The following is a 22,648-nucleotide window of genomic DNA, read 5'->3' on the forward strand; positions in this document are numbered from 1 at the left end:
GGCTGACGTGCTGGGCCCATGATGGTCAGGGGGCGCGTCCTTTTAAAGATCTGGGGGCAGGAGCAGCCGCTGTCCCAGCTATTTCGAGACAGGTGCAGTCGTAGCGGGGCCGGATTCTCCGTCGCTTAGTCCATCTAGGGGATGACACGGGCGGTGTTTCCTTGACCCGCTGTTGTGAGCCCTGATCCCCCTCCGGCAGAGCCGAAACCATGGCCCCTACTCAGGGTCCCCAGGCCCGGCTGGAATTCGGGGGACCCCTGGGTAATGGGGCAGAGAGGGTGGCCTGGGGGCGGGGACTGAGCGGGGGCGAGCTAGAAGCGGTGAAAGAGCAGGATCTGAGGGTGGAAGGCATTGGGAGCCAGAAGGATCGGGGTTTGTTGGGGGAAGTGTCTGGGAGGGGCGGGGGGGGGGGGATGGTTGTGGATTGCAAGATTGGGAGGTGAGGCAATAGGAGAATCTTCGGGAGGGGGCTGAGGTTGAAGGGTCGAGGTGGAGGGGAATCCGGGGCTAAGAACGGCGTACAGAGGTTGGTGGTGACATGTCGGGGGTTGGGAGAGCTTCGGAGCGGACGCCCGATGCGTGGCCCCCTCCCCAGGCGCTGCGGTGCTGCTGTTGCTGCTGCCTGCCACCGTGTTCCACCTGCTCCTGGTGGTCCGCTCAGGCCCGGCGCGCCTCCTGGGCCCGCCCCCGTACCTGCCAGGGCTGGAGGAGCTGTGGAGCCCGCGGGCGCTGCTACTGTTGCTCGCCTGGATCGGTCTGCAGGCGGCGCTCTACCTGCTGCCGGCGCGCAAGGTGTGGGCTCTGCTCCAATGGCAGGGAAGGCAGGGGGAGGCCACGGAGAAGGCTCCCCCAACCCCAGTGAGAACATCCCCTCTTGTACCCACAGGTGGCCGAGGGGCAGGAATTGAAGGATAAGAGTCGCCTGCGCTACCCCATTAACGGTGCCTAGGGGACCCGCCCTTGCAATGGAGTTGTCCCAGTGGGGTGGGGTTCCAGATCTAGCGGGAAGGTCCATGGAGATTAGCTCCCTACTCCTAAGCTTCCTTACGTGTGTCTTCACACATAGGTCTTTCCCTGAAGGAAAGACTTCAGGGAATCTCCCCATGCCCCTGCCTCATTTGCTGTTAGTCTTATGCACCAGTGGCTGGGGTGGCCATCTAAAGGCCAAGGTGGCAGCCCAGTGACTTGGGGTGAGGTCTGTGATCTCCCTGAACTGTGGGCGTGTTGGGGGTCGGATGGAGTTCTGGGGCTCACCCAGTGCTGTGGTTCAGGCTTCCAGGCCCTGGTGCTGTCAGCCCTGCTGGTAGGGCTGGGGGTGTCAGTGGGTCTGCCCCTGGGGGTGATCCCAGAAATGCTCCTGCCCTTGGCATTTGCGGCCACCCTCACCACCTTCATCTTCAGCCTCCTTCTCTATATGAAAGCTCTGATAGCCCCTGCCTCGGCTCTGGCACCTGGGGGAAACTCAGGTGAGAGGGGTCCCAGTGGGTAGGGGGGAGGCAGATGGAAATGCCTGCCTGTACCTTCACCCTCTGTTATTTTCCAGGGAATCCCATTTATGACTTTTTCCTGGGACGGGAGCTCAACCCTCGCATTTGTTCCTTTGACTTCAAATATTTCTGCGAGCTGCGGCCTGGCCTCATCGGCTGGGTATGCTGGGCTTGACTGGGCTGGCCTCAGGCCAGGACAGGGGCAGGGTGGTTGAGCACAGCTCTGGTAAGGCAGAGCCACAACTGTGCAGGCAAAAATCATCATCATTCATTCATTCCACAAGTGTGTTGATTCATCACATGCCTTCAGCATTGCTCTAGTATTGGGAGACAAGAGAAAAAGTTACAGAGAGGGGAAAAAAAAAATCTCTGCCTAATGAAGCCTTCATTCTAGTGGGAAAGAGACCAAATATCAACAAAAGATATACAGTAGGATGGAGGTATAGTTCAGTGCTAGAGCACTTGCTTGGTATGAACAAGGCCTGGGTTCTGGCCCCAACAACAAGCAATAGCTCCAGGGATGACAAGTGGAGGAAAACAAAGCAGGGAGGGAGGGAGCTGGGAGAGCACATGCTATTTTAAATGCAGCAGTCAAGTGCAAAATCTATTTCAAAGAGTGCCCATGTTCTGGACAGTCAAGGCAGTGCAGAACCTAGAACTGATTTCCAGGGTTAGCAACCTGTTGTCACTAGTGGCTGTGACAACATTCCAACCATGTTCTTTGGTCATGATCAACCATACTGGATGGTGGCCAAGTCTGCCAAAAGCACTCTTTGGCAAAGTCTCTCTTTTCGCTTTGAATATGACCTCACCTTGAGGCAGGAATGCCAAGCACCCACTATGGATCTGTTGTTTGTTTTTAATCTTTAAAAAATTTTAAATTTTAGTCATCAGGGTGGCTTCAAACTATGATTTTCCTGCCTCATCCTCCCAAATTTGTAATCCCAAATGCTGGGATTACAGTTGTGCTCCACCACACCTGGATTTTTATTGGGGGTGAGGGAAGGAAGGGGAAATGAGGTCTCATTGTGTTGCTCAGGCTGGCTTCAAACTTGAGATCTTCCCTTCTCTGCCTCCAAAGTAGTTGGGATTATAGATGTTGCCACCATGCCTGGCCATGGATCTGGACCCTGGTGTGCCCACAGGCACGTCAGCCTCTGAAGCTTTCTTCATTGGTGAAATGAGATTGAATAAAAGCTTTCTCTCAACTATTGTGAGGATTAGAAAGGGTCATCTCCATGACAGCACCGAGCTCAGTGCTATTAAAATGAGGGTGCTGAGTGCAGTTTGGCTTCCAGCCCATTAGCTCTTTGCACCCACTAAGTGACAGTCCTTAAGCAGCGCTGTGAGGCGGGGCTCTAATTATCCATCCCCATTTTCCATATGGCCATAGAAACAGTGGGCTGGAGAGGATAAGCCACTGACCCCAGCAGCAAAGCTCAGATTCAAAAACCAGTTTTGAGCCAGGCGCCGGTGGCTCACACCTGTAATCCTGGCTACTCAGGAGGCAGAGATCAGGAGAATTGAAGCTCAAAGCCAGCCTGGACAAATACTTCACAAGACCCTATCACAAAAAAGGGCTGGTGGACTGGCTCAAGGGTAAGTCCCAGTACCACTAAAAAAAAAAAAAAGTTTTGGTCAGTTGCAGTGGTCAAGCCTATAATCCAAGCTACTTAGGAGGCAGCAATCTAGAGGATTGACATTCAAGGCCAGCCAGGAGAAAAAATAATCGAGATCCTATCTCAACCAATGACTGGGCATGGTGCACACACCACTACAGAGAAGTACATATAAGATTCTGGTCCAAGCCAGCCTGGGCATAAAGCAAGACCCATCTCAAAAATAACCAAAGCAAAAAGGGCTGGGGAGGGGGGAGTAGCTCAAGAGGTAGAGCAGTTGCCTAGCAAGTTCAAGACCCTGATTTCAAACCCAAGAACCACAAACAAAAAAATAAGAGTTTTAACTGGAGATGTAGTCCATGTCCCTAGATATGGGTCTAGGGGTGGAGAGTGACTAACAGTGACAGCTGAGAGACTGAGAGACAGGGAGAGGCAGCATCCAAGTGGTGCTTCCTCTGTGGAGATGATGGTCTTAGCCCCCAATCTCCCCAGGTGCTCATCAACCTGGCCCTGCTGGTACAGGAAGCAGAGCAGCGGGGGAGTCCCTCACTGGCCATGTGGCTGGTCAATGGCTTCCAGTTGCTGTATGTGGGTGATGCCCTTTGGAATGAGGTAAGGCTGGGCTAAGGGGGGAGGCCAGGGAGGACACCTGAGGACCTCATCAGGACTAAGCCAGTATTGTCTGGGTCTTGTCCCTGCAGGAGGCCATCCTTACCACCATGGACATCACACATGATGGATTTGGCTTCATGCTGGCCTTCGGGGACCTAGCTTGGGTCCCCTTCACCTACAGCCTACAGGCCCAGTTTCTACTGTACCACCCACAGCCCCTGGGGCTCCCCATGGCCTTGGTCATCTGCTTCATCAATGGTCAGTCAGGAAGGGCAGCAATTGCATCACTGCCCCTCCCCCATCATACATCCCACGCTGTTCAGCCTCCACTGGGTAGCGCTCAGCTCAGGGGGTGCTCCGAAGTTAGGAGCTGGGTCCTGGATGGCACTGCAGTCTGGACTCTGGACAGGCTGGTGCTGGATCAGGGTCAGGTGAATGCTGACTTTTGGCCCTGACCACATGCTCACTCTCTCTCTGCAGCTGCTGGTTATTACATCTTCCGAAGGGCTAATAATCAGAAGAATACTTTCCGAAAGAATCCTTCAGACCCCAGTGTGGCTGGTGAGCTGGATCTTTTGGGGGCCATGGGTGAGGTGGGGCAGCAGGATTTTTTGGGGTTCCCCACCCTACCTATCGTTCTCCAGGCCTTGAGACCATCCCTACAGCCACAGGGAGGCAGCTGCTGGTGTCTGGGTGGTGGGGTATGGTCCGCCACCCCAACTACCTTGGAGACCTCATCATGGCTTTGGCCTGGTCCTTGCCCTGCGGTGAGTGGCCTGGTTGGATATGGGCAAGGGTGGCCTGCTGACTGAAAGAGGCCCAGCCTGGGTATGCCACACTGTAGGGAGCAGTTGGCAACTAGAGATAGCCGGTGTGGCTAGGGCAGACTCCAGTGCCTACCCAGTCCTGGGTGCCTCAATATGGACCCTGGGCCTTTCAATGCTGAACCTTGATGCCCAGGGAGCCATTAGGTGTGGAAACCTTGGAACTGGGGTGCTGGCTGGGTGGTCACACAGTTCCTTCCCTACAGGGGTGTCTCACCTGCTGCCCTACTTCTACATCCTCTACTTCACCATGCTGCTGGTGCACCGGGAGGCCCGGGATGAGCAGCAGTGCCTACAGAAGTATGGCCGGGCCTGGCACGAGTACTGCCGGCGTGTGCCTTACCGCATCTTGCCCTACCTCTACTGAAGCAGCTCCCCCATCCAGCAGCGGGCCTACAACCAGGACACCTGACCCTGAGCTCTGCCAGGCTGGGATGACCAGCCTCAGAGAAGAGGTGGTTTGGAGCAAGATGAAGCCAGAGCCTCGAGTGGAGACATTTTCCTTTTTGGATAAATGTCTGGAACCTTGGCGTGCCTCTCTCCTATTCTGGGGCCAATATGTTTATGACTGGCTGGTTAGTTCTGGTGAGGGAAAAGCTGAATGGTGGTGTGTGGGCCCGTGGCTTTGCTGGGTGAGGCAACAGCTGCCACTCAGAAATGAACACTGCCAACATTTGGGCAGAGCAGTCACAGCTTTATTTACGATAAGGGTCCTCGATTCAGCCAGGGAGTTCCTCAATGAGAGTCCTTGGGGCAGGTGGCACGGGGCCTCCCCAAAGCCGCTCCAGTTCCCCAGTGAGGGCTGCCACTTCTTCAGCTGCCACAGTATGGGCCCGATAGGCACTGGCGCAGTCTAGAGCCAGGGGTGTGAGGGCAGCCTCATTTTCGTTGGTCCAGGCCAGTAGGAACTGGCACTTCTTCCGGGCCCGGTAGAAGCGATCTCGCTCTTGCTTAGCCACAGCCTGTTTGCGCGCCCGGCCTAGGCTCTGTGCCAGGTGCCCTAGCGCTGCCAGTGTGTAGCCTTTCTGGTTGGTCGGACCTTGTCCCAGCAGGATGCGGGCTGCCTCTTGCATAGCACCCCGTGTTCCCAGGGGCCCAGGTGGGTGCTCGCCGGCTTCCAGCACGTGGGCTGCGGCCTGCAGAGCTTCCTCCGTAGAGGAGAAGACTTGCTGGGCGCCCAGTGCTCCAGAAACGTCAAGCAGTGTGGCACAGAAGTCAGAGAGCAGCGCGTCGTCCCCGCCGTGATACAGGGCAAGAGTGTGTGCGTAAGCGAACAGCACGTTGGGCAGCTGGTAGCGCACGAGTGGTGAGACGGGGCAGCGGCTCAGGCTGGCCAGCGCGGGGATGCGGGGAGGCACGGCGGGCGGGCCAGTCCCCGGGGCGTCTCCAGGGGCCGCGTCCTTCCCGGATTCCGGCGCGGTCCTCGCAGGAGCGGCCTCCAGCTCCGCGGGGGTACTGCCGGGGGCACCATCCAGCTCCTCCAGAAGCAGCGGCCCGGCCCCGCGGCCCCACCACCAAGGCCGCCATGGGGGCAGCAGTCGCCCGGCCTCCCCGCGGCTCAGCAGTCGCTCGAAGGCCGCCTTTTCGGCCGGCGCAAGTCGTTCCCAGAGTCCTGAAAGGCCGCCGGGGGCAGGGCCAGGGCGGAGGCCAGCTTCCTCGGGCTCGTCCTCGGCCTCGCGTTGCTCACGCAGCCGGCGTAGGGCGCCTGCCAGGCGGCTAGGTGAGGCGCTGCGACCGCGGAGCTCTCCCAGAACCTGGTCCCGGTAGAAATCCTCGGCACAGGTGCCATGCGCCCGGTAGCAGCGCAGTGAGCAGTAGGGCACATTACAGCGAGGGCAGGTGTAGCGAGTCGGCTGGGCCTCCCCTACCGGGCAGAAACCACAGGGCCCAGCCGGCTCCATGGCAACCGGCGCGGGGCCCCAGGCGCGGGCACAAGCCAGCCGCAGCTCAGCCACTTCCGGCGCTTCTTAGGCTGTTTCCGCCTTTGGGCGGGGCCGACGGAGCGTTAGGCTCCGCAAAGCTCGCGATGCTCTCCGCAATTTCCGCCCACACCCCGAAGCCAAGCCCCGCCTCTCTCTCCATAGCGCTTTGGGCAGGCGCAGAAGCCGGTCGCGACGTAGGAGACACACCCACCACGGTGGCGCTCCGAGATGGGGAAAATTCGCTAGGCGAGTGCTTCGCCGGCCCCAGCTCGCCCCCTAGTGGTTGTACCAAACCATAGCCCCATATTGCGTACAACCACCTAACGGAATTTTGTCACATCATGCTAAACACCTACTCAGGACCATAATTGTGGCAGGCTATAGATGAGATGCATCCCTGCACTGGAGGAGCAGCCATTTTATTAGGGGACACAGACAAATTAAGGCGCAGCTACAGTGAAGAAAGACCAAAGTGAGGGCACCTAGTCTAGCTCTGACTGTTGTGGGCATTACCAATAGAAAGCCTCAGCAGAAAGCTGTTTTAACAAGTATCACCTGTTTGATTTCCCCCTCTTCTTTCATTACTTTCTCATTAAACATCACCTTCGCTCATCCAAATCTGTTAAATGCAGACTCTGTATTAAGGGTCAAGAACACAGAATATCAAAGGAAAGAAGTCCCTTTCTCGGAAACCTAGTCTTGTGGTGCAGCAGGGAGGATGAACTACAAAAAGTGCCAAGCACCATGAAGTCTTGATCCATGGTGCCTGTGATGGAAACTGGTTCTTCGGTGCCTCTCACCTCACAGCCAATCCTGTGTCCTGCCGCTTCTGGCTCAAAATAACTTGCATTTATCTTGATATGAGTCATTTATTTTCCTACCACGATTTGGATGGATTTGAAGATCTTCTTTGTACTTTTGACTTTGTACTAATGATTTAAGCTGCAAGTTCCCTCACTTGGGTAACAATATCCTAAACTGGTTTCCTAATTTACTTGCCGGCCCTCCAGAAAAAATCAGCCAGAGAAACTAGATCACAGGTTGAGCTACAGCTCAGTGTGCAGTGCTTGACTAGACTGTGAAGCTCTGGATTGGATTCTTAGTACCGAAAATAAAACAAAAAATCCCAACGAATTAGATCACAAGTCGTATCACACCAAACTCTTGCTTACATTCCTTTCATGGCTCTCTAACTGCTATAGTTTGGATGTCCCTAGCGAAACTCATGTTGAGCCAGGCACAGTGGTATGCATCTATAATTCCAGCATGAGAGGCTTAGCAAGACTATCTAAGATCCAGGCCAGCCTAGGCTACACAGTAAGACTGTCTCCAAAAATAAACCCTCAAAACCCCCAAACAAAAAGAAAGCCCTCTCACACGGAAACTTAAACCCTATTGTGAGATATTAAGATGTATTGAAATGTTTAGGTTATGGGGGCACTGCCTTAATAGACTGATCCATTCATGAATGATGGGCTGTCTGAAGAGTAGGCCTTTTATGTAACTGTAAGGCAAAAACTAACCCTTTTATTCTGGCAGTATGGAATTTGAACTCAGGGCCTGTTAGGCAGGGCACTCTTATCACTTAAACCACTCTACCAGTTGTTTTGTGCTGGGTATTTCCTACATAGGGTCTCTCAAATTATATGCCAGGGATGGCTTTAAACCTCCATACTCCTGATCTCTGCCTCCTAGGTAGGTAGGGTTACAGGCATGAGCCAACAGTGGCCAGCTCAACCTTTTTATAAACTACCCAGGTTGGTATTCAGTTGTACAACAGGAAATGGACAGAGACAAAGTCTCCTTCCCATGGTTGACAAGGCCATGTACCCACCCTAAACATCACTTCTACTCCTGCCTCTGCAGTGCTTTCCCCAGCTCAACATTTGATTGGCTGGCTTCAGGTCTCACACATCTTATCCCTAGTAGCCTTATGTAGGGATGCTCTTAAATATGTCTGTCCACTCCACTCCATCCCCCCCCACTTAATTTCTTTGAGGCAGTGACACTTTTTACTTTCTGCACTTCCCCTACAATAATTAAAACTGTGAGCTGAGGATGAAGCTAAGTGAGATCCTTCATTTGATGTCCCAGTACTGCAATAAGAACATTAAAACGCTAGAAGGCAGGAGCCATGTCTTTTAATACAATAGAAACAAAAAATTAGTATTATCCCGTGGCTCACGCCTATAATCCTATCTGTGGCAGGATGAGATTAAGATCTTGGTTTGAGGCCAGCCCAGGGAAATAAGCTTGAAAGACCCCATTTCCAAAATAGCCAGAGCAAAATGGACTGGGTGTGGCTCAAAGGGTAGACCATCTGATCTGCAAGCATGAAGCCCTGAATTCAAACACCACTACGGGGTGGTGGTGGGGGGAAAGAAAAAAAACAAAAGGTAATATATTTACAATGAGCGTATTTACAGATGCTGATCTAAGTAATTTGCATCCCTTAATCCTCACAATTCTGATGCAGAGATTTAATCAGTGCCAGCCAGTAAACAGAACCCAAATTCAGCAGTCCAAGTTCAGAGCCCACAAACTTTATTTACCCCATGGTATGCTGAACTCAAAAGAACCATCAGGTTCAAAAGCATTAGATGAATGAATAAGGGGAGCTGGGATATGGTAGAGGATCCATGAAACAATCAACTGCCAATCATGACTATGATTATGTTAGGAAGGCCACTGGTCACCATGGTGCCAGTAGTCAAGCATGTTCCTTTGTACCTGAACTTTACTAAGGCCACTCTGGTTCAGGGAAGGGGCAGACTGGTATTCCCTGATTTCCTTACCAAACCTATTCCCTCTTCTGTCGCTAATTGCCTCTGGACGCCTGCTACCTTCCATATCCAGAAGGTAAAAAGGGACTTGGGGGGTAGTTATCAAGTTATTTGGATTAGGGAATTTTCCCAACTCTGTATCTTAAAAGCCAGCCATCTATTCCTCCTGATTCACAGGAAGCCTTTCCCATAGTTCCACATTTCCTCCCCCAGACCTCACTGTTCTAGAGGATACACCACCAGCCTGGAAGCCATACCTCCCGCTGAGGCCCTGCAAATGAAGATTCAACAACCCCTGGCTGAAGTGGCTTTATTAGAGAAAGCCAGGATTACATGGACTTAAGAGTTGGCATTGGGGCCTTTCTTCTTGCCAAAGGTGGGCACAACATTGACGAAGCGACGGTTGTACTGCATCCGCCGCTTGGCCCGGCCAGTCTTCTTCTTCTTCTTCTCCTGTTTGGCCACCTGAGAAAAGGGAGGACTGATTGGGCCCTGGCTGACCGTGCCTGGAATCCTTTCCTCCAACTCCTCTCCAGGTGGAGAAGGCAGACAGGAGTCAAAGATCTTGGCTTAGTTGTGATAGCAAAAAACAAAGTCCAAACAACTACCAATTCTCTCACCTTGGGCGTCTGACCTCTCACTTTTCCAGCACGGGCCAGGGACCCATGGACTTTGCCTGTGGTGGGAAGGGAGAACAGTGGCAGATAAGAGACACAAAGGCACCACTCAGTATAATTCCTTCTCAACTTTTTCATGACAACTTGAGTCCAGAAAATCAAACAACGTTGTAGAGACCTGAAGTCTGGTTAAGTTTCCCTTCAGGACTTTCCAGCTGGTGACCTTCAACAAGAACTTTTGAGCACTAGGGGGATCTAATTCAACCTCCTGATTCCAGTGGAGGAAACTGAGAACCAGACAACTTCTGGGAAGAAACTGAAAAAGAGCTACACTCTCACTCACTTTCACAGTAAATGTTCATTCAGACTGGGCACCGGTGGCTCACGCCTGTAACCCTAGCTACTTGGGATACTGAGATCAGGAGGATGGACGTCCAAGACCAGCCTGGGCAAATAGTTCCCAAAATTCCCCCCTCCAAAATAAAACAGAGCAAAATGGACTGGAGGTGTGGCTCAAGCGGTAGGTACAGTGCCTGTTTTGCAATTGTGAATCCCTGAATTCAAACCCCAGTTCCACTAAGAAAGAGAAAACGAAGACAAACAGAAGAATCAGGCTAGCTTGAGGACGCTGGAAAGCACTAAATCTATCATCACGGACACCACACTGAGCTACGACAAAGTCCAAAAACACCCCTTCCTCACTCACCTCCAAGCATGCGGCCAGCCACCTCCAGAGTGGTCAGGGCTTCCACCCCGCAGTGGCCGAGGGTGGCCTCCTCCTCCAGCGGAGTGCCCGCCAGGAGCACGACTTGATCTTCCGGGGCGATGCCCTCCAGTGAGGCCACATGAGCCTACAAGCACAAACAAGGTCCGCACGCGTTCCCGCAGAGCCCGACGGTGAAGAGTCCGAGAGGATGGGGTCCGACGAGCGCTGCGCACTTACCTTGATCTGGGCGACCGTCTCCTGGCCGCTCACCTCGAGGGTGTGTAGCTCCTGGGCGCGGACAAAGAGCTGCATGTTGGCGACTGAGGAAAGAAAGGGCTGTGAGCCAAGGAGAGAAATGCCTCGGGAGGAAGGGGGTCAGGGAATCGGAAGCGGCCCACAGACGAGCGCGCTGGGGTAGAGGGGGTGGCGGTGTCTCACGTGCTGAAGGCCCAGCTAGCTAGGGAGTTCGGACAGGAACCCCAGGCAGGGCCACAGAGCAACCTCGGATCCTTGATTTCCCCCCGCAGCCTTTGACCCAGCGGCTAGGGTGCTACCGAGCGCTGCAGATCCAGCCCTCGTCTAAGTCTCACCTGAACCGCGAGCTCAGCTGCCGCTACCGCGAAGATGGAGTCGAGAAAGAGGAAGAAACGGGGTCACGCACGTCCTCACCGCCTGCTGCGTGTCACGTCACTGCGGAGCGACTGCACAGGCCTCTCCTATTTATACCGCCCCCGCCCCCCCCGCGCCGTTCTAGCCCCGCCTCTTTACGCTTCGCGCAGGCGTGCGCTCAGCGGGGGCGGGGCCAAGCCGGGTGCGCGCGCAGAGAGCTAGCGTCGGAGCCAGTCCAAGATGGCCGCGGCCGTGTTCCGTGCTGCGCTGCGGAACTTGGGAGTCGGCGTTCGGTGGAGCGGCGGGCTACGACAGCTGGTGAGAGTGCTGGAACTTGGAGATGATGGCAGAGGGTTGGGTGTTGAGGCTCGCTGTTACTCACTGTAACCCTGAAATTCTCATTACAGGGGCCTTAGTTTTCTTACCTGATCGGTGGCACTTGTCTCGAGGGTGATACACGCAAGGTTAAGAGGGAAAGGGGCAGAGCCTGAACTGCACTTGGGGAGTGTGGGGATTGGGATGTGGCTGCAGGACAGCCGAGTTAGGGCTGAGAGTTGTACTCTGACGCTCGAAGTGTGGGTGGAGAATTAACCATGATTGGTTCAAGTACCTCATCCGAAACTAGAAAGTTCCAACAGTACGTTCAGAAAAAACTTTTAAATACTGAAAAATGGCACATTGAGCAGTTTTCCAATTCATCGCCTTTTCAGAGGTATACACATATTTTTCTCCTGGAGTCCCATATAATTCCTAAGAGGGGACTTCAGCTGTTGAAAGTGCTTGAGCCGCTTTTCCCGTCCCACCTGCACCTCACACACTGGAAAACTGACATCTGTGCTTTCGCATCTCCAGCCTTTTTCTTTAGCTATTCTCTCTGCTTGAACTGTTTCCTTTGTCTCCTTACCAAAGCTTTTCTATGTTGGCTAACGAACAGTTGGTGTGTTTGTTTTCCCTCAGAGCCAGATCCAGGGACCTCCTGATCACCGCAACTTTGTGGAGTCTGCAGATGAGTATCAGTTTGTGGAGCGCCTCTTACCCCCCACCACCATCCCAAAGCCCCCAGAGCACGAACATTATCCTACCCCTAGTGGTTGGCAGCCTCCCAGAGGTGAGCATGGTGATGGGGATAGTTTGAAGGCTGCAAGGAAATAGTCCCCTTCTTAGTGGTCAGTGTGCCCCAGCTGAGTCTCATGTTGAGATCTTGTAGGGTTAGCATTGACTTATGCCCAAGGAATGGCCCAGGAGTAGCTTGCTCTTTCACTGGTCCTCATCTATCTATATTATTGGGATGGACTCTTGCCATATGGGAAAAAGACAAGCAGAGAGAGAAGACCCAAGTGCTTGGACCTCCCTTCTCCCTCATCAGAACATGTACTATAATTGAGAACACAGCTCAGGAGTTGGGCAACTCTGGGTTTGAATTTGACTCTGTTGCTCACTGTTGGTGTGATCTTAAGTCATTTGACTTCTTCTACCTTCAATTTCATGAAAATGAAGATAATCCACTTAGCACACAAAGCTCTTACTGCAAAGCCCAGCATGTGGTAGGTGTTCAGTGTTTGTAAATACCCATCCCTTTGGTCAGAAATTTTCAGCCTCCCTGACTTAGTGGGAAAGGGCAAGATCGACCCCAGAGGGGAACCCAAAGATCCAGGGAGTTATGTCCCTGTTTCTTCTTGAACACTTAATAGTACCAGGCCCTGTGTGGGATTTCGGGGTACCAGGGTGAACAGTTTGGTCCTGATTCTAAACTGGAAGAAAAGAGGCGATACCTTGACCTTAAGACTGTAGATGGTCTTGGTCCAGTTGGATGCAGTTAACCCTCTGTAGATTTTGTGAAGGGAAGGGCCTTGGCCAAGGTGGGGTGGGATCTAGGACAAGTTGGCTTATCTTTGACCCTCCCTGTTTCAGATCCCCCACCCAACCTGCCTTACTTTGTGCGGCGCTCCCGGATGCACAACATCCCAGTCTACAAGGACATCACACATGGCAACCGCCAGATGACTGTGATCCGGAAGGTGGAGGGGGACATCTGGGTAAGTGGGTAGGTGGGTCAGGGTCTGTTCCTATTTCAGGGCTGAAGGGATGGGATTCTGTTAGATAGGAATGACTGTAGACCAGGTCTGATTTTTCATCTTTCCCCAGGCTCTGCAGAAGGATGTGGAAGACTTTCTGAGCCCTCTGCTGGGGAAGACACCTGTCACCCAGGTTAATGAGGTGACAGGTACTCTACGGATCAAGGGCTATTTTGATGAACAGCTTAAGGCCTGGCTTCTTGAGAAGGGCTTCTGAAGAACTACTGTGTTCCCCCCCAGACTGTGGAGTCCAGGGGACCTCAGGAGGAGGGGAAATGTATATTGGAGCCCTTGGGACAAAGACCAGGGCTAATGGCTTGGGCAGGGCAGAGTATGAGGGCTGAAGGGCTTTTGGGCTCATACCTGGCTTGCATAAAGGGGGAAACAGACCCCATACACAAGTGTCCACCGTGGAAGGCCCAGCAGAGAATAATCAACTAGTGCGGGATGGGGCATCAGCTGTTTTTCCTCTCACTGTTTCTTGGAGTTCCTTGGGGTTATCTGTTCAAATTCTAGGGACTGTCATCCATTGGGTGCAATTTCCCAACCCCAGTTAGGAGGAGCTTCACAATGAAGATCCACCGGGCACATCCTTGGCCCTCTGGAGCCCTTGCTCCGGGCTAGACCTGACTTGGAAACTGAAAAACATGACCCAGGCATGGATCCTGGGAGGGTGTTAAGTTCCAAGTGCAGTGCCACGTCAACCCCCAGGAGGCCCAGTGCTGGTCCATGCTCCATTCCAAACCAGACCTGACCTGATTGGTTTTCCAGCTCCAAAAGTTAAATTAATTAGCTTTAGCTGGCCTAGCCACAGGGGTACCTGGACATTCCAAAGCCCAGCCCAATCTGCTGACCGGGAATCCAGGCTGGACAGGGGTTTGCATGCAGAAAGATGCAGGCCCTTCACCCCTGCTATCTATGCCCCTCACCTCCAGCCAACTAGCCTTCACTGTTGCCCTTGGAGTCACAGGGACCAAAGGCCTGAGTTCCCACCTCCACCCCATCATCAAACTAGTTTAACAGTGTTCAAGTTCTGGGTGCCCTGCTAATCTTTGACATAAGGCAGAGTACTGAAGCTCTCTGGGGCTCAGTTTCTCCATATATTAAGTGGGTATGTCTTCCTAATTGATAGTCAGCAGTGTCCTCACTTCAGGAGATGCAGGCCATTCCCAAGTCTATGGCCTGGGCAAGGAGAAGTGCCTGGCCCAGACCCTACAGCACAAGCCCTGCCAATTGTTAATGCAAGTTTTTATTCGGCTGTATGTACAATTTAAGCTATTAAAATTTGTACAATATTTACAAATTAAATAATCATCTGAAACTGTCTCCAGCAACTCTTGTAACACAAAACCGAGGTGAAGAAAGAAGGGTGGGCAGGTCTCGGTTCCTGTGGTCCCTGCCTGGTCCAGAGCCCATTCTATAAACTGAAAGAGCAGAAGTACACTCCTACTCCCCTTCCTGGGGTCAAGCATTCAAATTCAAAAGACAAAATTTAAGCCAAAAGCCACTAGGTAGGAAGTAGTACAATCCTGAACTGGAGAAAGGTCTGCAGCTCAGGAGTGCCCTTCCTTGGGTTCCAGGGTTGCAGTGGTTAAGGAGCAGTACACTGGCCCTCAGCCTGCCATGGCTGGGCAGTGGCTGCTGGGTGAGACTATTAGTCTCAGCTGAGAAGCTGCAGGGGAAAGGGTCTGGGGGAGGGGCGGGGCAGGGTCCCTCAGTGCTGCCCGCCTAACCCCCACCCGCAGGCACTCCTTTCCCTGAGTTGTATGGTTGCCAGTAAGACTTGGAAATGCCACAGGGCATAGGGGGCACAGCCACCATCACAAAGGGGCTTCTGGGAAGATGGGGGTATGAAAAGGAAATCAGTACCAGTCGTGGCTGGAGAGCCAGGGGAAAGTTCTGGTTCGACTCCAGCTCCTCTGGGGTCCACACTTGGGAACCGGAGCTAATACTGTTCGGCACGCAGCATGACCCAGCACACAAGTAGGGCTCAGAGGGGCTGCCCTTCTTCCAGAAATGAGGGGAAGGAAGAGGGCTTTTCAGAGGTTGAACTTTCTGCCTTCAGAGCCCTAGCAGACCACAAGGCTGAAGAGATGGAGAGGAAGGCTGGAACTGACCAACATCCTCACAGTCCCTGGGCTCTGAGGGCTCAAGTTCTCGCCTGGGAACTCAGCCTCGGGGGTGCTGCCACTTCCTTCTCAGAGCTGGGGTTACTACTCCCTGGTGCAGATGGAGGGAGCTGGCACTTGGTGGCAGGACGTGTTCCAGCGAGGGCTGCTCAAGAGAGCGGGGGCAGGGTCAGGACTGGGGCAGTGTCAGTGGGCAACAGGGGACTCCAACTTTTGCAGGCGGCGCCGGCGGAGTTCTGCAGCATCAGGCTCTCCATCCTCGGGCAGCTCCTCTGCGCCCACTGAATCAGGAGCTGGGGACAAGAGAGGTCAAAAGTAGAGCCCAGAGAAGGGCCCAGCCCTGCCCCCAGAGACTGATAACACCTACCTGGAGATTTTTCAGTTTCAGAGGCTGGTGGGGAGGCTCCTGGGGTTGGGGTGGTGGCCTCAGAGCTGGGGATGCTGGTGGAGGAGGGAGCAGTGACCACTGTAGAGGCAGTCTCTTCAGTGGGGTTAACTGAAGTGGCAGGTCGGGGTGGCCTAGCAAGAGAAGGGACAAGAGGGGCCTGGCCTTGGCATGCTGGGTTGGGCAGATTCTCCTGGCTTGGTGAACCTTGCAGGACACTTTGGGACACAAATGAACATGTATGGAATGAATTCTTGGATGGGGCCACTCACAGGCCAAGTGATCCTGTGTTGTGGACTATAAACCACTTGCCGGCAGGGTTTGCTAATGTCTTCTACCCTGCAGTGTCCCCCCATGGATGTCTGCATTCACTTTGTGGACTCCAGTGTCCCTCCAGGCCTGTACCGTGTCTGCTGGGTACCAGTGTTTTGTATGTGTCACCTGTGAGTAGGAACTGGAACTCCTATTCCAACAAGGTGAAGGTCACAATACAAGTGAGCCATGGGACTAGCACTTGCACTAGGGTCAGGCTGGTTCCAGGGGACTGTGATATCTGCTTCCACAATTCAGAGGCAATCCCAACATCAAGAGGGTATTAAGGGAGGGGCCAGAGCAGCGAAACTAGGAATTACTGGAGCTTAGAAAAACAAAAGGAATGCAATTCATGGTCAGCTTGCGAAATGAGCAGCACTCCTACTTCACTCTCCTGGAATGGCAAGAGAAAGATAGGGAGTGATCAAGAACTTCTGGAGCCCCTGGAGATACCTGTAAATGTGGCCTGTGTGCAGGTGTTACAGGGTGGCAGGAGAAAGATGCCAAGAACAACTGCGGGGGACATTTCCTGGCAGCTCCACCCCTCAGTGCCCCATGTAGACGCACCCTAAGGAGGCCAGCACAGTGAGGTACTGGTTGATCTGCAGCATGGCGGCGTCCAGCAGCGTGTGGATGTTGCGCAGGCTCTGCAGCCGGGCCTCCAGGTGCTGCCGCTCATGGCCCTCCAGAGCCCTCAACTCCTCTGGGGTCAGCCCGGCAAAGCCAGCAGGGGGCACAGGCATGGGGGGGAAGGCTGGAGGGAGATGGAGGCTCAGCCTGGGCTGCCTAGGACTGACCCTACGCCCCTGCCCCACAGAACATCCCAGAATGGCCCAACTTACCAAAGGGTGGAGGCAGGGGCATACCCATCCAGGGAGGAGGAAAGGGGAAGCCAGGGGCGGGGCCGGTCTCTGGAGTGGGGGCAGAGCCAGGTGCTGAAGCAGAGGTACTAGTGCCAGCAGCTGTGGTTGTGGCTGCTCCACTGGGCCGAGAAAGGGCTGTTTAAGAAAAGGAGACATCAGAGTGCAGCAGGGCCTCTGCCTCCATCCCTGGCCCCTCTCAGCTGCCACAGTACCCAAAAAGCTCACCTGCACTGGTGGACGGAGGGGCCACAGCCTCTCCAGAGCTTGGGGGAGGTGGGACAGGTGGAAAGGGGCCCATTGGTGGCCACAGTGGGAACATGCCTGGAGGAAAAGGAGGCAGGAGGCCCTGGGGGACTGCAAAGAGAAGGGTGGTGAGAAGAGGGCTGAATTGAGTAGATCCCACTCCCAGGAAGGGGGCTTAGCTACTGGGATCTCTGTTCTCTGCTCTCAAGACCTCTGAGCTCACCACTGGTCACAGTGATTGCAATCACCTATTTCTCATTTTTCACACCTCCCTGCCCAGAATGTGAGCTTCTGTAGGGCCGAGGCTCCACTCCCCAGCATTTCTCATCCTGGGCCCAGGTTAAGTACCCAATAGTGTGGTGAATGGGCAGATGAAGAGACACTCACAGTTAGGGGGCTGGGGCAGGAGTGGTTGGGGGTGGGGAGCAGGGGGTGGTCCTTGGTCTGCAGGCTCAGGGGGTGGTGGTGACTGAGCTGGCAGCGATGCCCGCAGTACATCCATACGGCACGTGGGGCAGGTCTGTTGCCGCTGGAACCAGGAGCGCAGGCAGCTGGGGGTTAAGACCGGGCAGTGGTCAGCAGATCCCCAGGGGCCTGCACCCAGATGTGCAGGCTCCCAGGGTCCCCTCCCACCTGGTGTGGAAGATGTGGTTGCAGGGCAGTCTCTTGGCACCAGTCACCATCTCTTCACGGCAGATGATGCAGACGTTGTCCACTGCCTGGAGTTCTTCTGGGGTGGCATCTGGATACCTGATTGATGGCAAAGAATGTGTCAGGGCTAGAGCTGGGGACAAGGGGATCTGGAAAAGAGTTTGGAAAGGGACCAAGACAAGCCCACTTACAGTGTGTTCATGTTACGGATAGCTCGGCGGGACATGATGGCATCTGTCACAGCTTTCTTGAACTGCCTGTAAGGGCAGTCAGTGAATGCAAGGAGACGAGGGGAGGAATCAGATAAGGAGAGTGGAGGGGCAGGGCTGGACTCACCTCATGGCCAGGTACATGGGCCGGATGGCAAAGAGCGGGAAGGTGTGCACCTTGATCATGATGGTCATAAACGCCATGTACAGCAGAACCTTGATGAAGCCTGCGGGAATAGACAGCTGGTTAGAGGCTCTGGCAGGCAGCGTGGCACTGGTCTGGGTCAGAGAGGCCCAGTCTCCTCTCACCTGTGAACAGCTCTGTGTAGAGCATGTATACGGCCTTATTATCCCAAGGGTTCTCGCTCTGGAGGTCCACAGAGTGCAGCACGTACTTGATGAAGATGGTGAGCACCATAGTCATCAGGATGGCATACTGGAGGGAAAGGGACGTGAGGGGTATGTAAATGCCAGTTCTCTCTTGCTCTGCCCACACTGCTGCACCCAGGCCTCAACATCGCAGAGTACAGCAGTACTAGCACAGGCTTGACACAGCCAGGGGGGTCCTCCCAGCCCCTCCACTCACTAGCTGTGACTTCAGGCAATTCATTCAACCTCAGTTTGCTCACGTATAAAATGCAGAACTGTTCACTTATGGCCACGTTGTCTTGTTGATTAAGAGTTCACCACAAGGCCTGACCACAAGGCCTGACGTGTAGTGAGTACTCAGCAAACATGAGCTCTTGTCACTCAACACTCTCCCCACTCCTCTTCTGGGACATGGCTTCCCATGGTCCATCCATCTATCAGTCTAGAGCCAGCTCTGGCATCAGCCTCCAGGAAGACTTTCTGAGCCCCAAGCTGGGGCTCCTGCACACCAGCCTCTCTTTGTGCCCCCCTGCAATCACCTAGGAGTGTATAAGGGCTCCCTGTCTAAATGACTACTGCTCCCTGATGGCCAGAATGGTGGAGGGGGCAGCAGATGCTCAATTTCGGTTTGTTGTGTTACTCAAGGCAGACGAAGTGTCACCTTAGGCTCTGCTCTCCCCCAAACTCCCAAGCCAGTTTTACCTCAAAGCCAAACACCAGCTGCACAGAAGCCCCACGGGTCAGGATGCTGTGATAGGCATGGCTGACGAACAGGAAGTCCAGGATACCCAGGAGGAACATAAGGGCTGTAGGAACCCCCAAATCAGGGGAGTGGGGTCAGTCCAGGCCTGACAGCCACTTCCTGCTCTAGGACAACCCTCCCCCCTCCAAGCCCACCATGGCCATGGTGCCAGTCATCTAGTCAGGTGGGCACACTCCACTGGATTCAGCCCTCTGGAAACTCCAGTTTTGCTAGGGGCGGGGGATGAGTGCAGCCCAAACTCCAAGTGAGGGAGGAGGCAAAGAGCTTAGCATCAGGCAGTTGAGAAGCCCTGGAGTGGAACAGGGCAGACTATGCAAACTAACTTCCTAAATTATATTTCCTGTACAGCTGTGGGCCAAGGGGTGGCCTGTGCTCTGGGGTACGGGCCCACGCTAGTGACTTCATGTTCCACTTCTCCACCGTGCCCCTCCTCCCTCCAGCTACCTCCCCTGCCCTCCATGAAACCCACTCACAGACGATTCGGCAGTGAAAGAGCCAGGAGATATTGGGGCTGCGTTCCATCTGAGGCAGAGCAGAGAGGGGCCCGTCAGGAAATCTGGGCTCACCCCCACTCCCATCCCCAACCCTGCCCGACTGCTCCACAAGCCTACCCCAGCCCCAACTCACAAAGTCTACACGGTCCTCAGCCAACCAGTGAAAACACTTGAGGAAGAGAAGAAGAGTGAAGAGCGCAACAAAGCGGGGGCTGAAGTCATCCCGAAAAACAGTGAAGGCCAGACAAGTCTCAGTGACTGCGTACCAGGAACGCTCCAGAAGGTGCTGGGGGTTGGGCAGGGGCTGATGAAGAACCCAGACATTCTGTTTGCCCAGTGCCCTGCCCCTCACCTTCGGGGCTGCTGACATCTTACCTCCATCTCTGCTGCCCTCAGCTGCCCAAAGAACACTTTGCCCATCACCTTGCCCAAGAGGAAGACAAGGACGAAGGCCTGGATATACAGGACCTAGGAGTGGAGAAAGCCTATGGTTTGAGGTCACTTTCTGCTTTCCTCTGCCTGGGGATCATCATTCAGGAGCTTCCCCAAGTCTTCACAGTTTATTCAAAAGTTAAGCAGCTAGTGGTTACCTCACCCCTACTTACCTGACCTGTAGCCCCGCCTCCACCCCAGGCCGACTCCTCCTTCCCTCCCTGGGCCGTCCTCCCTCCCTGAGCCCTGAACTCACTGCCATGCTGGGGCTGGACTTGGTCAAGTACACCACAGTGGGGTAGAACTGGTGTTTGAGGTAGTAGGCATGAGCCACCACGGCCCCGGTCAGCGCCAGGCTGGCCGCCATCATCACTGCGGTGCGGAACATTGCCCTGGCCGGGAGACCTGCGTGGGGAAAGAAAGTGAGGACCACACTGTGCAAAGCTAGCACAGTGCCTGGAACAGCCTCAATAGGACAACGGGGGAGGGGGGAATCTCACTTCACTCTCACAATCATCAGATCCAGGACAGCATACGCGAGAAACTGCGACTCAAAGGGGTTAAGTGATCACTTTGATGCAAGGCCTGGAACCTGGGTCAGTTCTCGATTCAAATCTAGGGCTCTTTCCACGCTGCCTGCCAAGGAGCTCCTCTAGGGAGGCAAAGAGGAAAAGCGGCAATATTGGAAGCAGGGGGGTGGGGACAGACACCCCTGACCACCGAGTGAGAGGCAAAAGCGAAAATCTGGTCCAGAGGCGGGAGAAGCCAAAGCGCAGACGGGCGCAGCCGGGGAGGCGCAGCGCGGGTGACAGCTGTCCCAGGGTAGTCGGCGTGGACGCGCGCCCCGCGGGTGCGGGCGGGGTACGTCAGCCTGGAACCCTGGCGTCCCCCAACCCCCGGGTCAGTGTCAACTCGGGGCACCGTAGAAACGGCCGACCAGCAGGGTGCAGTGGCAGGGCTAAACGGGACCCAGGTCGCCCTCGCGGCCGCGCACCTGTGTGCGCCAGGAGTTGCGAGAGTCGAAGGCGGGGCCCAGCCTTAGGGACAGTGGCAGCGCCGGCGCCTGAGGTCTGCGGCCATCTGACAGGCCGAAAGCAGACGGCTGGACTATGGGGGCGCAGAGACCCCGGTGACCACAAGGGGAAGATCCAGGCCCAGGTCCTGACCCCAACCCCAACCAGGGCCCAACTTCGCCTACTCACCAGGAGCCAAGCGCCGCGAGCCCGCTCAATCCCCGCGACTGCGGCAGCCGCTCCGGTTAACAACACTCCCCACCCCCTGCGAACCGGAACTTCGAGGGTAAGACACCTCACTTCCGGCGGCGCGGGGCGCGGCGAGGACCGTACCAAGTGCGCCCCACTTTTGCTCGCTCCGCGCGTTCTGTGTGGCGCCTTAGAACAGTGGTGTTACTGTCGTTTCAGGGGTTGGTACCCATGGAGAAAACCTGAGCCAGGAATGCGAGGGGTGATCGGATTGAGAGGGGACAACGAAGGAGGGATGGAATGCCCCCTCCTTGCTACTCTCAGTTGGTAGGGTCTCTACCGCTGAGTGGACTCTACACAGCCCGGACTCCGGCTCTCAAAGCGCCTGAAAGGTGGAGCATTTGGGGGGCCGTGCCACTTAGAGGGGGGGGAGTGTACAAGGGACGGTTTTACGGTAGGCCTAAGGGAAATAGAATCTTTCAGCGCCTCGTTCCAGGTATAGCCACACAGTTTGACAAGTAAGATGCTCTCTGGGAGAACAAGATGCAGAAAACAGAAATTTGTCTCCTCCATGGTCACCCCTCAGGTTCTGTGGGAGTGAGTTGGGTCCCGTGGCTACCACTGATTGGTTGCGATAAAGTTACGCGGACCAATAAGAAAAAGAAAAGAAATTTTCTGGCCTATAGAAAGAGAAAAACAGGTGAGTGGTTGCTAGGAGCGGCAGACAGTGTTGCCCAGGACCAGGTCCTGCCCCAGCTGGCGGAGTGCCGCGGGGAAAGCGCAGTCCATGGGCAGGTGATCCCTATCTGGCCTCGGGGAACGTTTGCCGCGCCACAAAAAAGAGGGGTATTCAGTTGTGCCAGGACTGGGAGAAAGGCAGAACTTTAATTCCTGCTAATCTTGTGACCGGAGTGTTCTGTGCAAAGGGGTTGTCCGCACCCCAATCTGTGTCTATGCTTTTGCTGTCCTTGTCTTATTCATTCCTGGGCCATTGCCATGACCTCACTGGTCCTGGGCTGCCCGCTATTTCGGGCTGGGTCGCAGCCAACTCAGTTCTTTCAACAGAATAGAATTTAGGGTTAGGGTTTTCCTTCGTCATCGTATTTAAATAGCCGTTGCCAAGTTTATCGGCTAGGTGGCGCTCTTTCCATTTTAAACGCGGGGGACAGCTGGGGTTCAGAGGTTGAAGACCTACCCAAGAATTGCTTAGATCTGCCTCTAAATCGTCGTGCTGTTGGTTTCAGCTGACTTCCTCACCACCTGTTGACTTTAGAGGTACAGCTGGTAACCAATCACTGAGTTGGCTCCCCCATGGGGTCGTCTCTGACTTTCTACTGATTAT

General features: G+C 54.5%; 5 protein-coding genes across 9 annotated transcripts; 2 read left to right on the plus strand and 3 right to left on the minus strand.

Annotated features, from left to right (window-relative positions):
* Positions 1–41: 41 nt before the first annotated feature.
* On the plus strand, positions 42–5,070 carry Tm7sf2 (transmembrane 7 superfamily member 2). Of its 2 annotated transcripts, none has more exons than XM_020164926.2 (10): positions 42–261; positions 596–792; positions 887–941; positions 1,272–1,466; positions 1,544–1,647; positions 3,599–3,718; positions 3,808–3,976; positions 4,199–4,279; positions 4,363–4,485; positions 4,749–5,070. In XM_020164926.2, the coding sequence occupies exons 1-10, from the start codon at positions 210–212 to the stop codon at positions 4,907–4,909; spliced, it is 1,257 nt and encodes a 418-aa protein (XP_020020515.1). In that variant the 5' UTR covers positions 42–209; the 3' UTR covers positions 4,910–5,070. The 2 variants fall into 2 exon arrangements, with proteins under 2 accessions (XP_020020515.1, XP_020020517.1); XM_020164928.2 differs by having other exon boundaries at positions 1,422–1,466.
* Positions 5,071–5,215: 145 nt separating this feature from the next.
* On the minus strand, positions 5,216–6,530 carry Znhit2 (zinc finger HIT-type containing 2). The gene has a single exon (XM_020164930.2). It carries the CDS (start codon positions 6,441–6,443, stop codon positions 5,262–5,264), a length of 1,182 nt encoding a protein of 393 aa, XP_020020519.1. The 5' UTR covers positions 6,444–6,530; the 3' UTR covers positions 5,216–5,261.
* A 3,010-nt stretch (positions 6,531–9,540) lies between these two features.
* Positions 9,541–11,311, minus strand: Fau (FAU ubiquitin like and ribosomal protein S30 fusion). The gene is made up of 5 exons (XM_020164775.2): positions 11,161–11,311; positions 10,808–10,890; positions 10,571–10,715; positions 9,868–9,923; positions 9,541–9,712 (listed from the first exon to the last, which is right to left on the minus strand). The coding sequence occupies exons 2-5, from the start codon at positions 10,880–10,882 to the stop codon at positions 9,587–9,589; spliced, it is 402 nt and encodes a 133-aa protein (XP_020020364.1). The 5' UTR covers positions 10,883–10,890; positions 11,161–11,311; the 3' UTR covers positions 9,541–9,586.
* A 34-nt stretch (positions 11,312–11,345) lies between these two features.
* Mrpl49 (mitochondrial ribosomal protein L49) lies at positions 11,346–14,578 on the plus strand. Its single transcript, XM_020164922.2, has 4 exons — positions 11,346–11,497; positions 12,137–12,287; positions 13,091–13,215; positions 13,325–14,578. The coding sequence occupies exons 1-4, from the start codon at positions 11,420–11,422 to the stop codon at positions 13,469–13,471; spliced, it is 501 nt and encodes a 166-aa protein (XP_020020511.2). The 5' UTR covers positions 11,346–11,419; the 3' UTR covers positions 13,472–14,578.
* Syvn1 (synoviolin 1) lies at positions 14,488–21,448 on the minus strand. 4 transcript variants are annotated; one of them, XM_074048990.1, is made up of 17 exons: positions 21,307–21,394; positions 20,616–20,756; positions 20,361–20,538; positions 20,048–20,140; positions 19,806–19,958; positions 19,652–19,700; positions 19,118–19,221; positions 18,356–18,482; positions 18,174–18,273; positions 18,029–18,094; positions 17,820–17,936; positions 17,574–17,737; positions 17,169–17,297; positions 16,923–17,078; positions 16,648–16,834; positions 15,751–15,902; positions 14,488–15,676 (listed from the first exon to the last, which is right to left on the minus strand). In XM_074048990.1, exons 3-17 carry the CDS (start codon positions 20,490–20,492, stop codon positions 15,570–15,572), a joined length of 1,836 nt encoding a protein of 611 aa, XP_073905091.1. In that variant the 5' UTR covers positions 20,493–20,538; positions 20,616–20,756; positions 21,307–21,394; the 3' UTR covers positions 14,488–15,569. The 4 variants fall into 4 exon arrangements, with proteins under 4 accessions (XP_073905091.1, XP_073905090.1, XP_020020507.2 ...); XM_074048989.1 differs by having other exon boundaries at positions 20,361–20,509; positions 20,605–20,756; XM_020164918.2 differs by having other exon boundaries at positions 20,605–20,756.
* Positions 21,449–22,648: the final 1,200 nt, after the last annotated feature.

This window comes from Castor canadensis, chromosome 1, assembly GCF_047511655.1.
Source record: "Castor canadensis chromosome 1, mCasCan1.hap1v2, whole genome shotgun sequence".
NCBI lineage: Eukaryota > Metazoa > Chordata > Mammalia > Rodentia > Castoridae > Castor > Castor canadensis.

Excerpts from the sequence above, each read along its gene's own strand:
- Tm7sf2 (XM_020164926.2), top strand. The coding sequence starts at position 210 with ATGGCCCCTACTCAGGGTCCCCAGGCCCGGCTGGAATTCGGGGGACCC. Across the intron at positions 942-1,271 it reads CCTGCGCTACCCCATTAACG|GCTTCCAGGCCCTGGTGCTG; the intron begins GTGCCTAGGGGA and ends GCTGTGGTTCAG. Across the intron at positions 1,467-1,543 it reads GGCACCTGGGGGAAACTCAG|GGAATCCCATTTATGACTTT; the intron begins GTGAGAGGGGTC and ends GTTATTTTCCAG.
- Znhit2 (XM_020164930.2), bottom strand. The coding sequence starts at position 6,443 with ATGGAGCCGGCTGGGCCCTGTGGTTTCTGCCCGGTAGGGGAGGCCCAG.
- Fau (XM_020164775.2), bottom strand. The coding sequence starts at position 10,882 with ATGCAGCTCTTTGTCCGCGCCCAGGAGCTACACACCCTCGAGGTGAGC. Across the intron at positions 10,716-10,807 it reads AGACGGTCGCCCAGATCAAG|GCTCATGTGGCCTCACTGGA; the intron begins GTAAGTGCGCAG and ends TTGTGCTTGTAG. Across the intron at positions 9,713-9,867 it reads TGAGAGGTCAGACGCCCAAG|GTGGCCAAACAGGAGAAGAA; the intron begins GTGAGAGAATTG and ends CCCTTTTCTCAG.
- Mrpl49 (XM_020164922.2), top strand. The coding sequence starts at position 11,420 with ATGGCCGCGGCCGTGTTCCGTGCTGCGCTGCGGAACTTGGGAGTCGGC. Across the intron at positions 11,498-12,136 it reads GCGGCGGGCTACGACAGCTG|AGCCAGATCCAGGGACCTCC; the intron begins GTGAGAGTGCTG and ends GTTTTCCCTCAG. Across the intron at positions 13,216-13,324 it reads AGGTGGAGGGGGACATCTGG|GCTCTGCAGAAGGATGTGGA; the intron begins GTAAGTGGGTAG and ends ATCTTTCCCCAG.
- Syvn1 (XM_020164918.2), bottom strand. Across the intron at positions 18,274-18,355 it reads CTACACAGAGCTGTTCACAG|GCTTCATCAAGGTTCTGCTG; the intron begins GTGAGAGGAGAC and ends CTATTCCCGCAG. Across the intron at positions 17,738-17,819 it reads AACCACATCTTCCACACCAG|CTGCCTGCGCTCCTGGTTCC; the intron begins GTGGGAGGGGAC and ends CTTAACCCCCAG.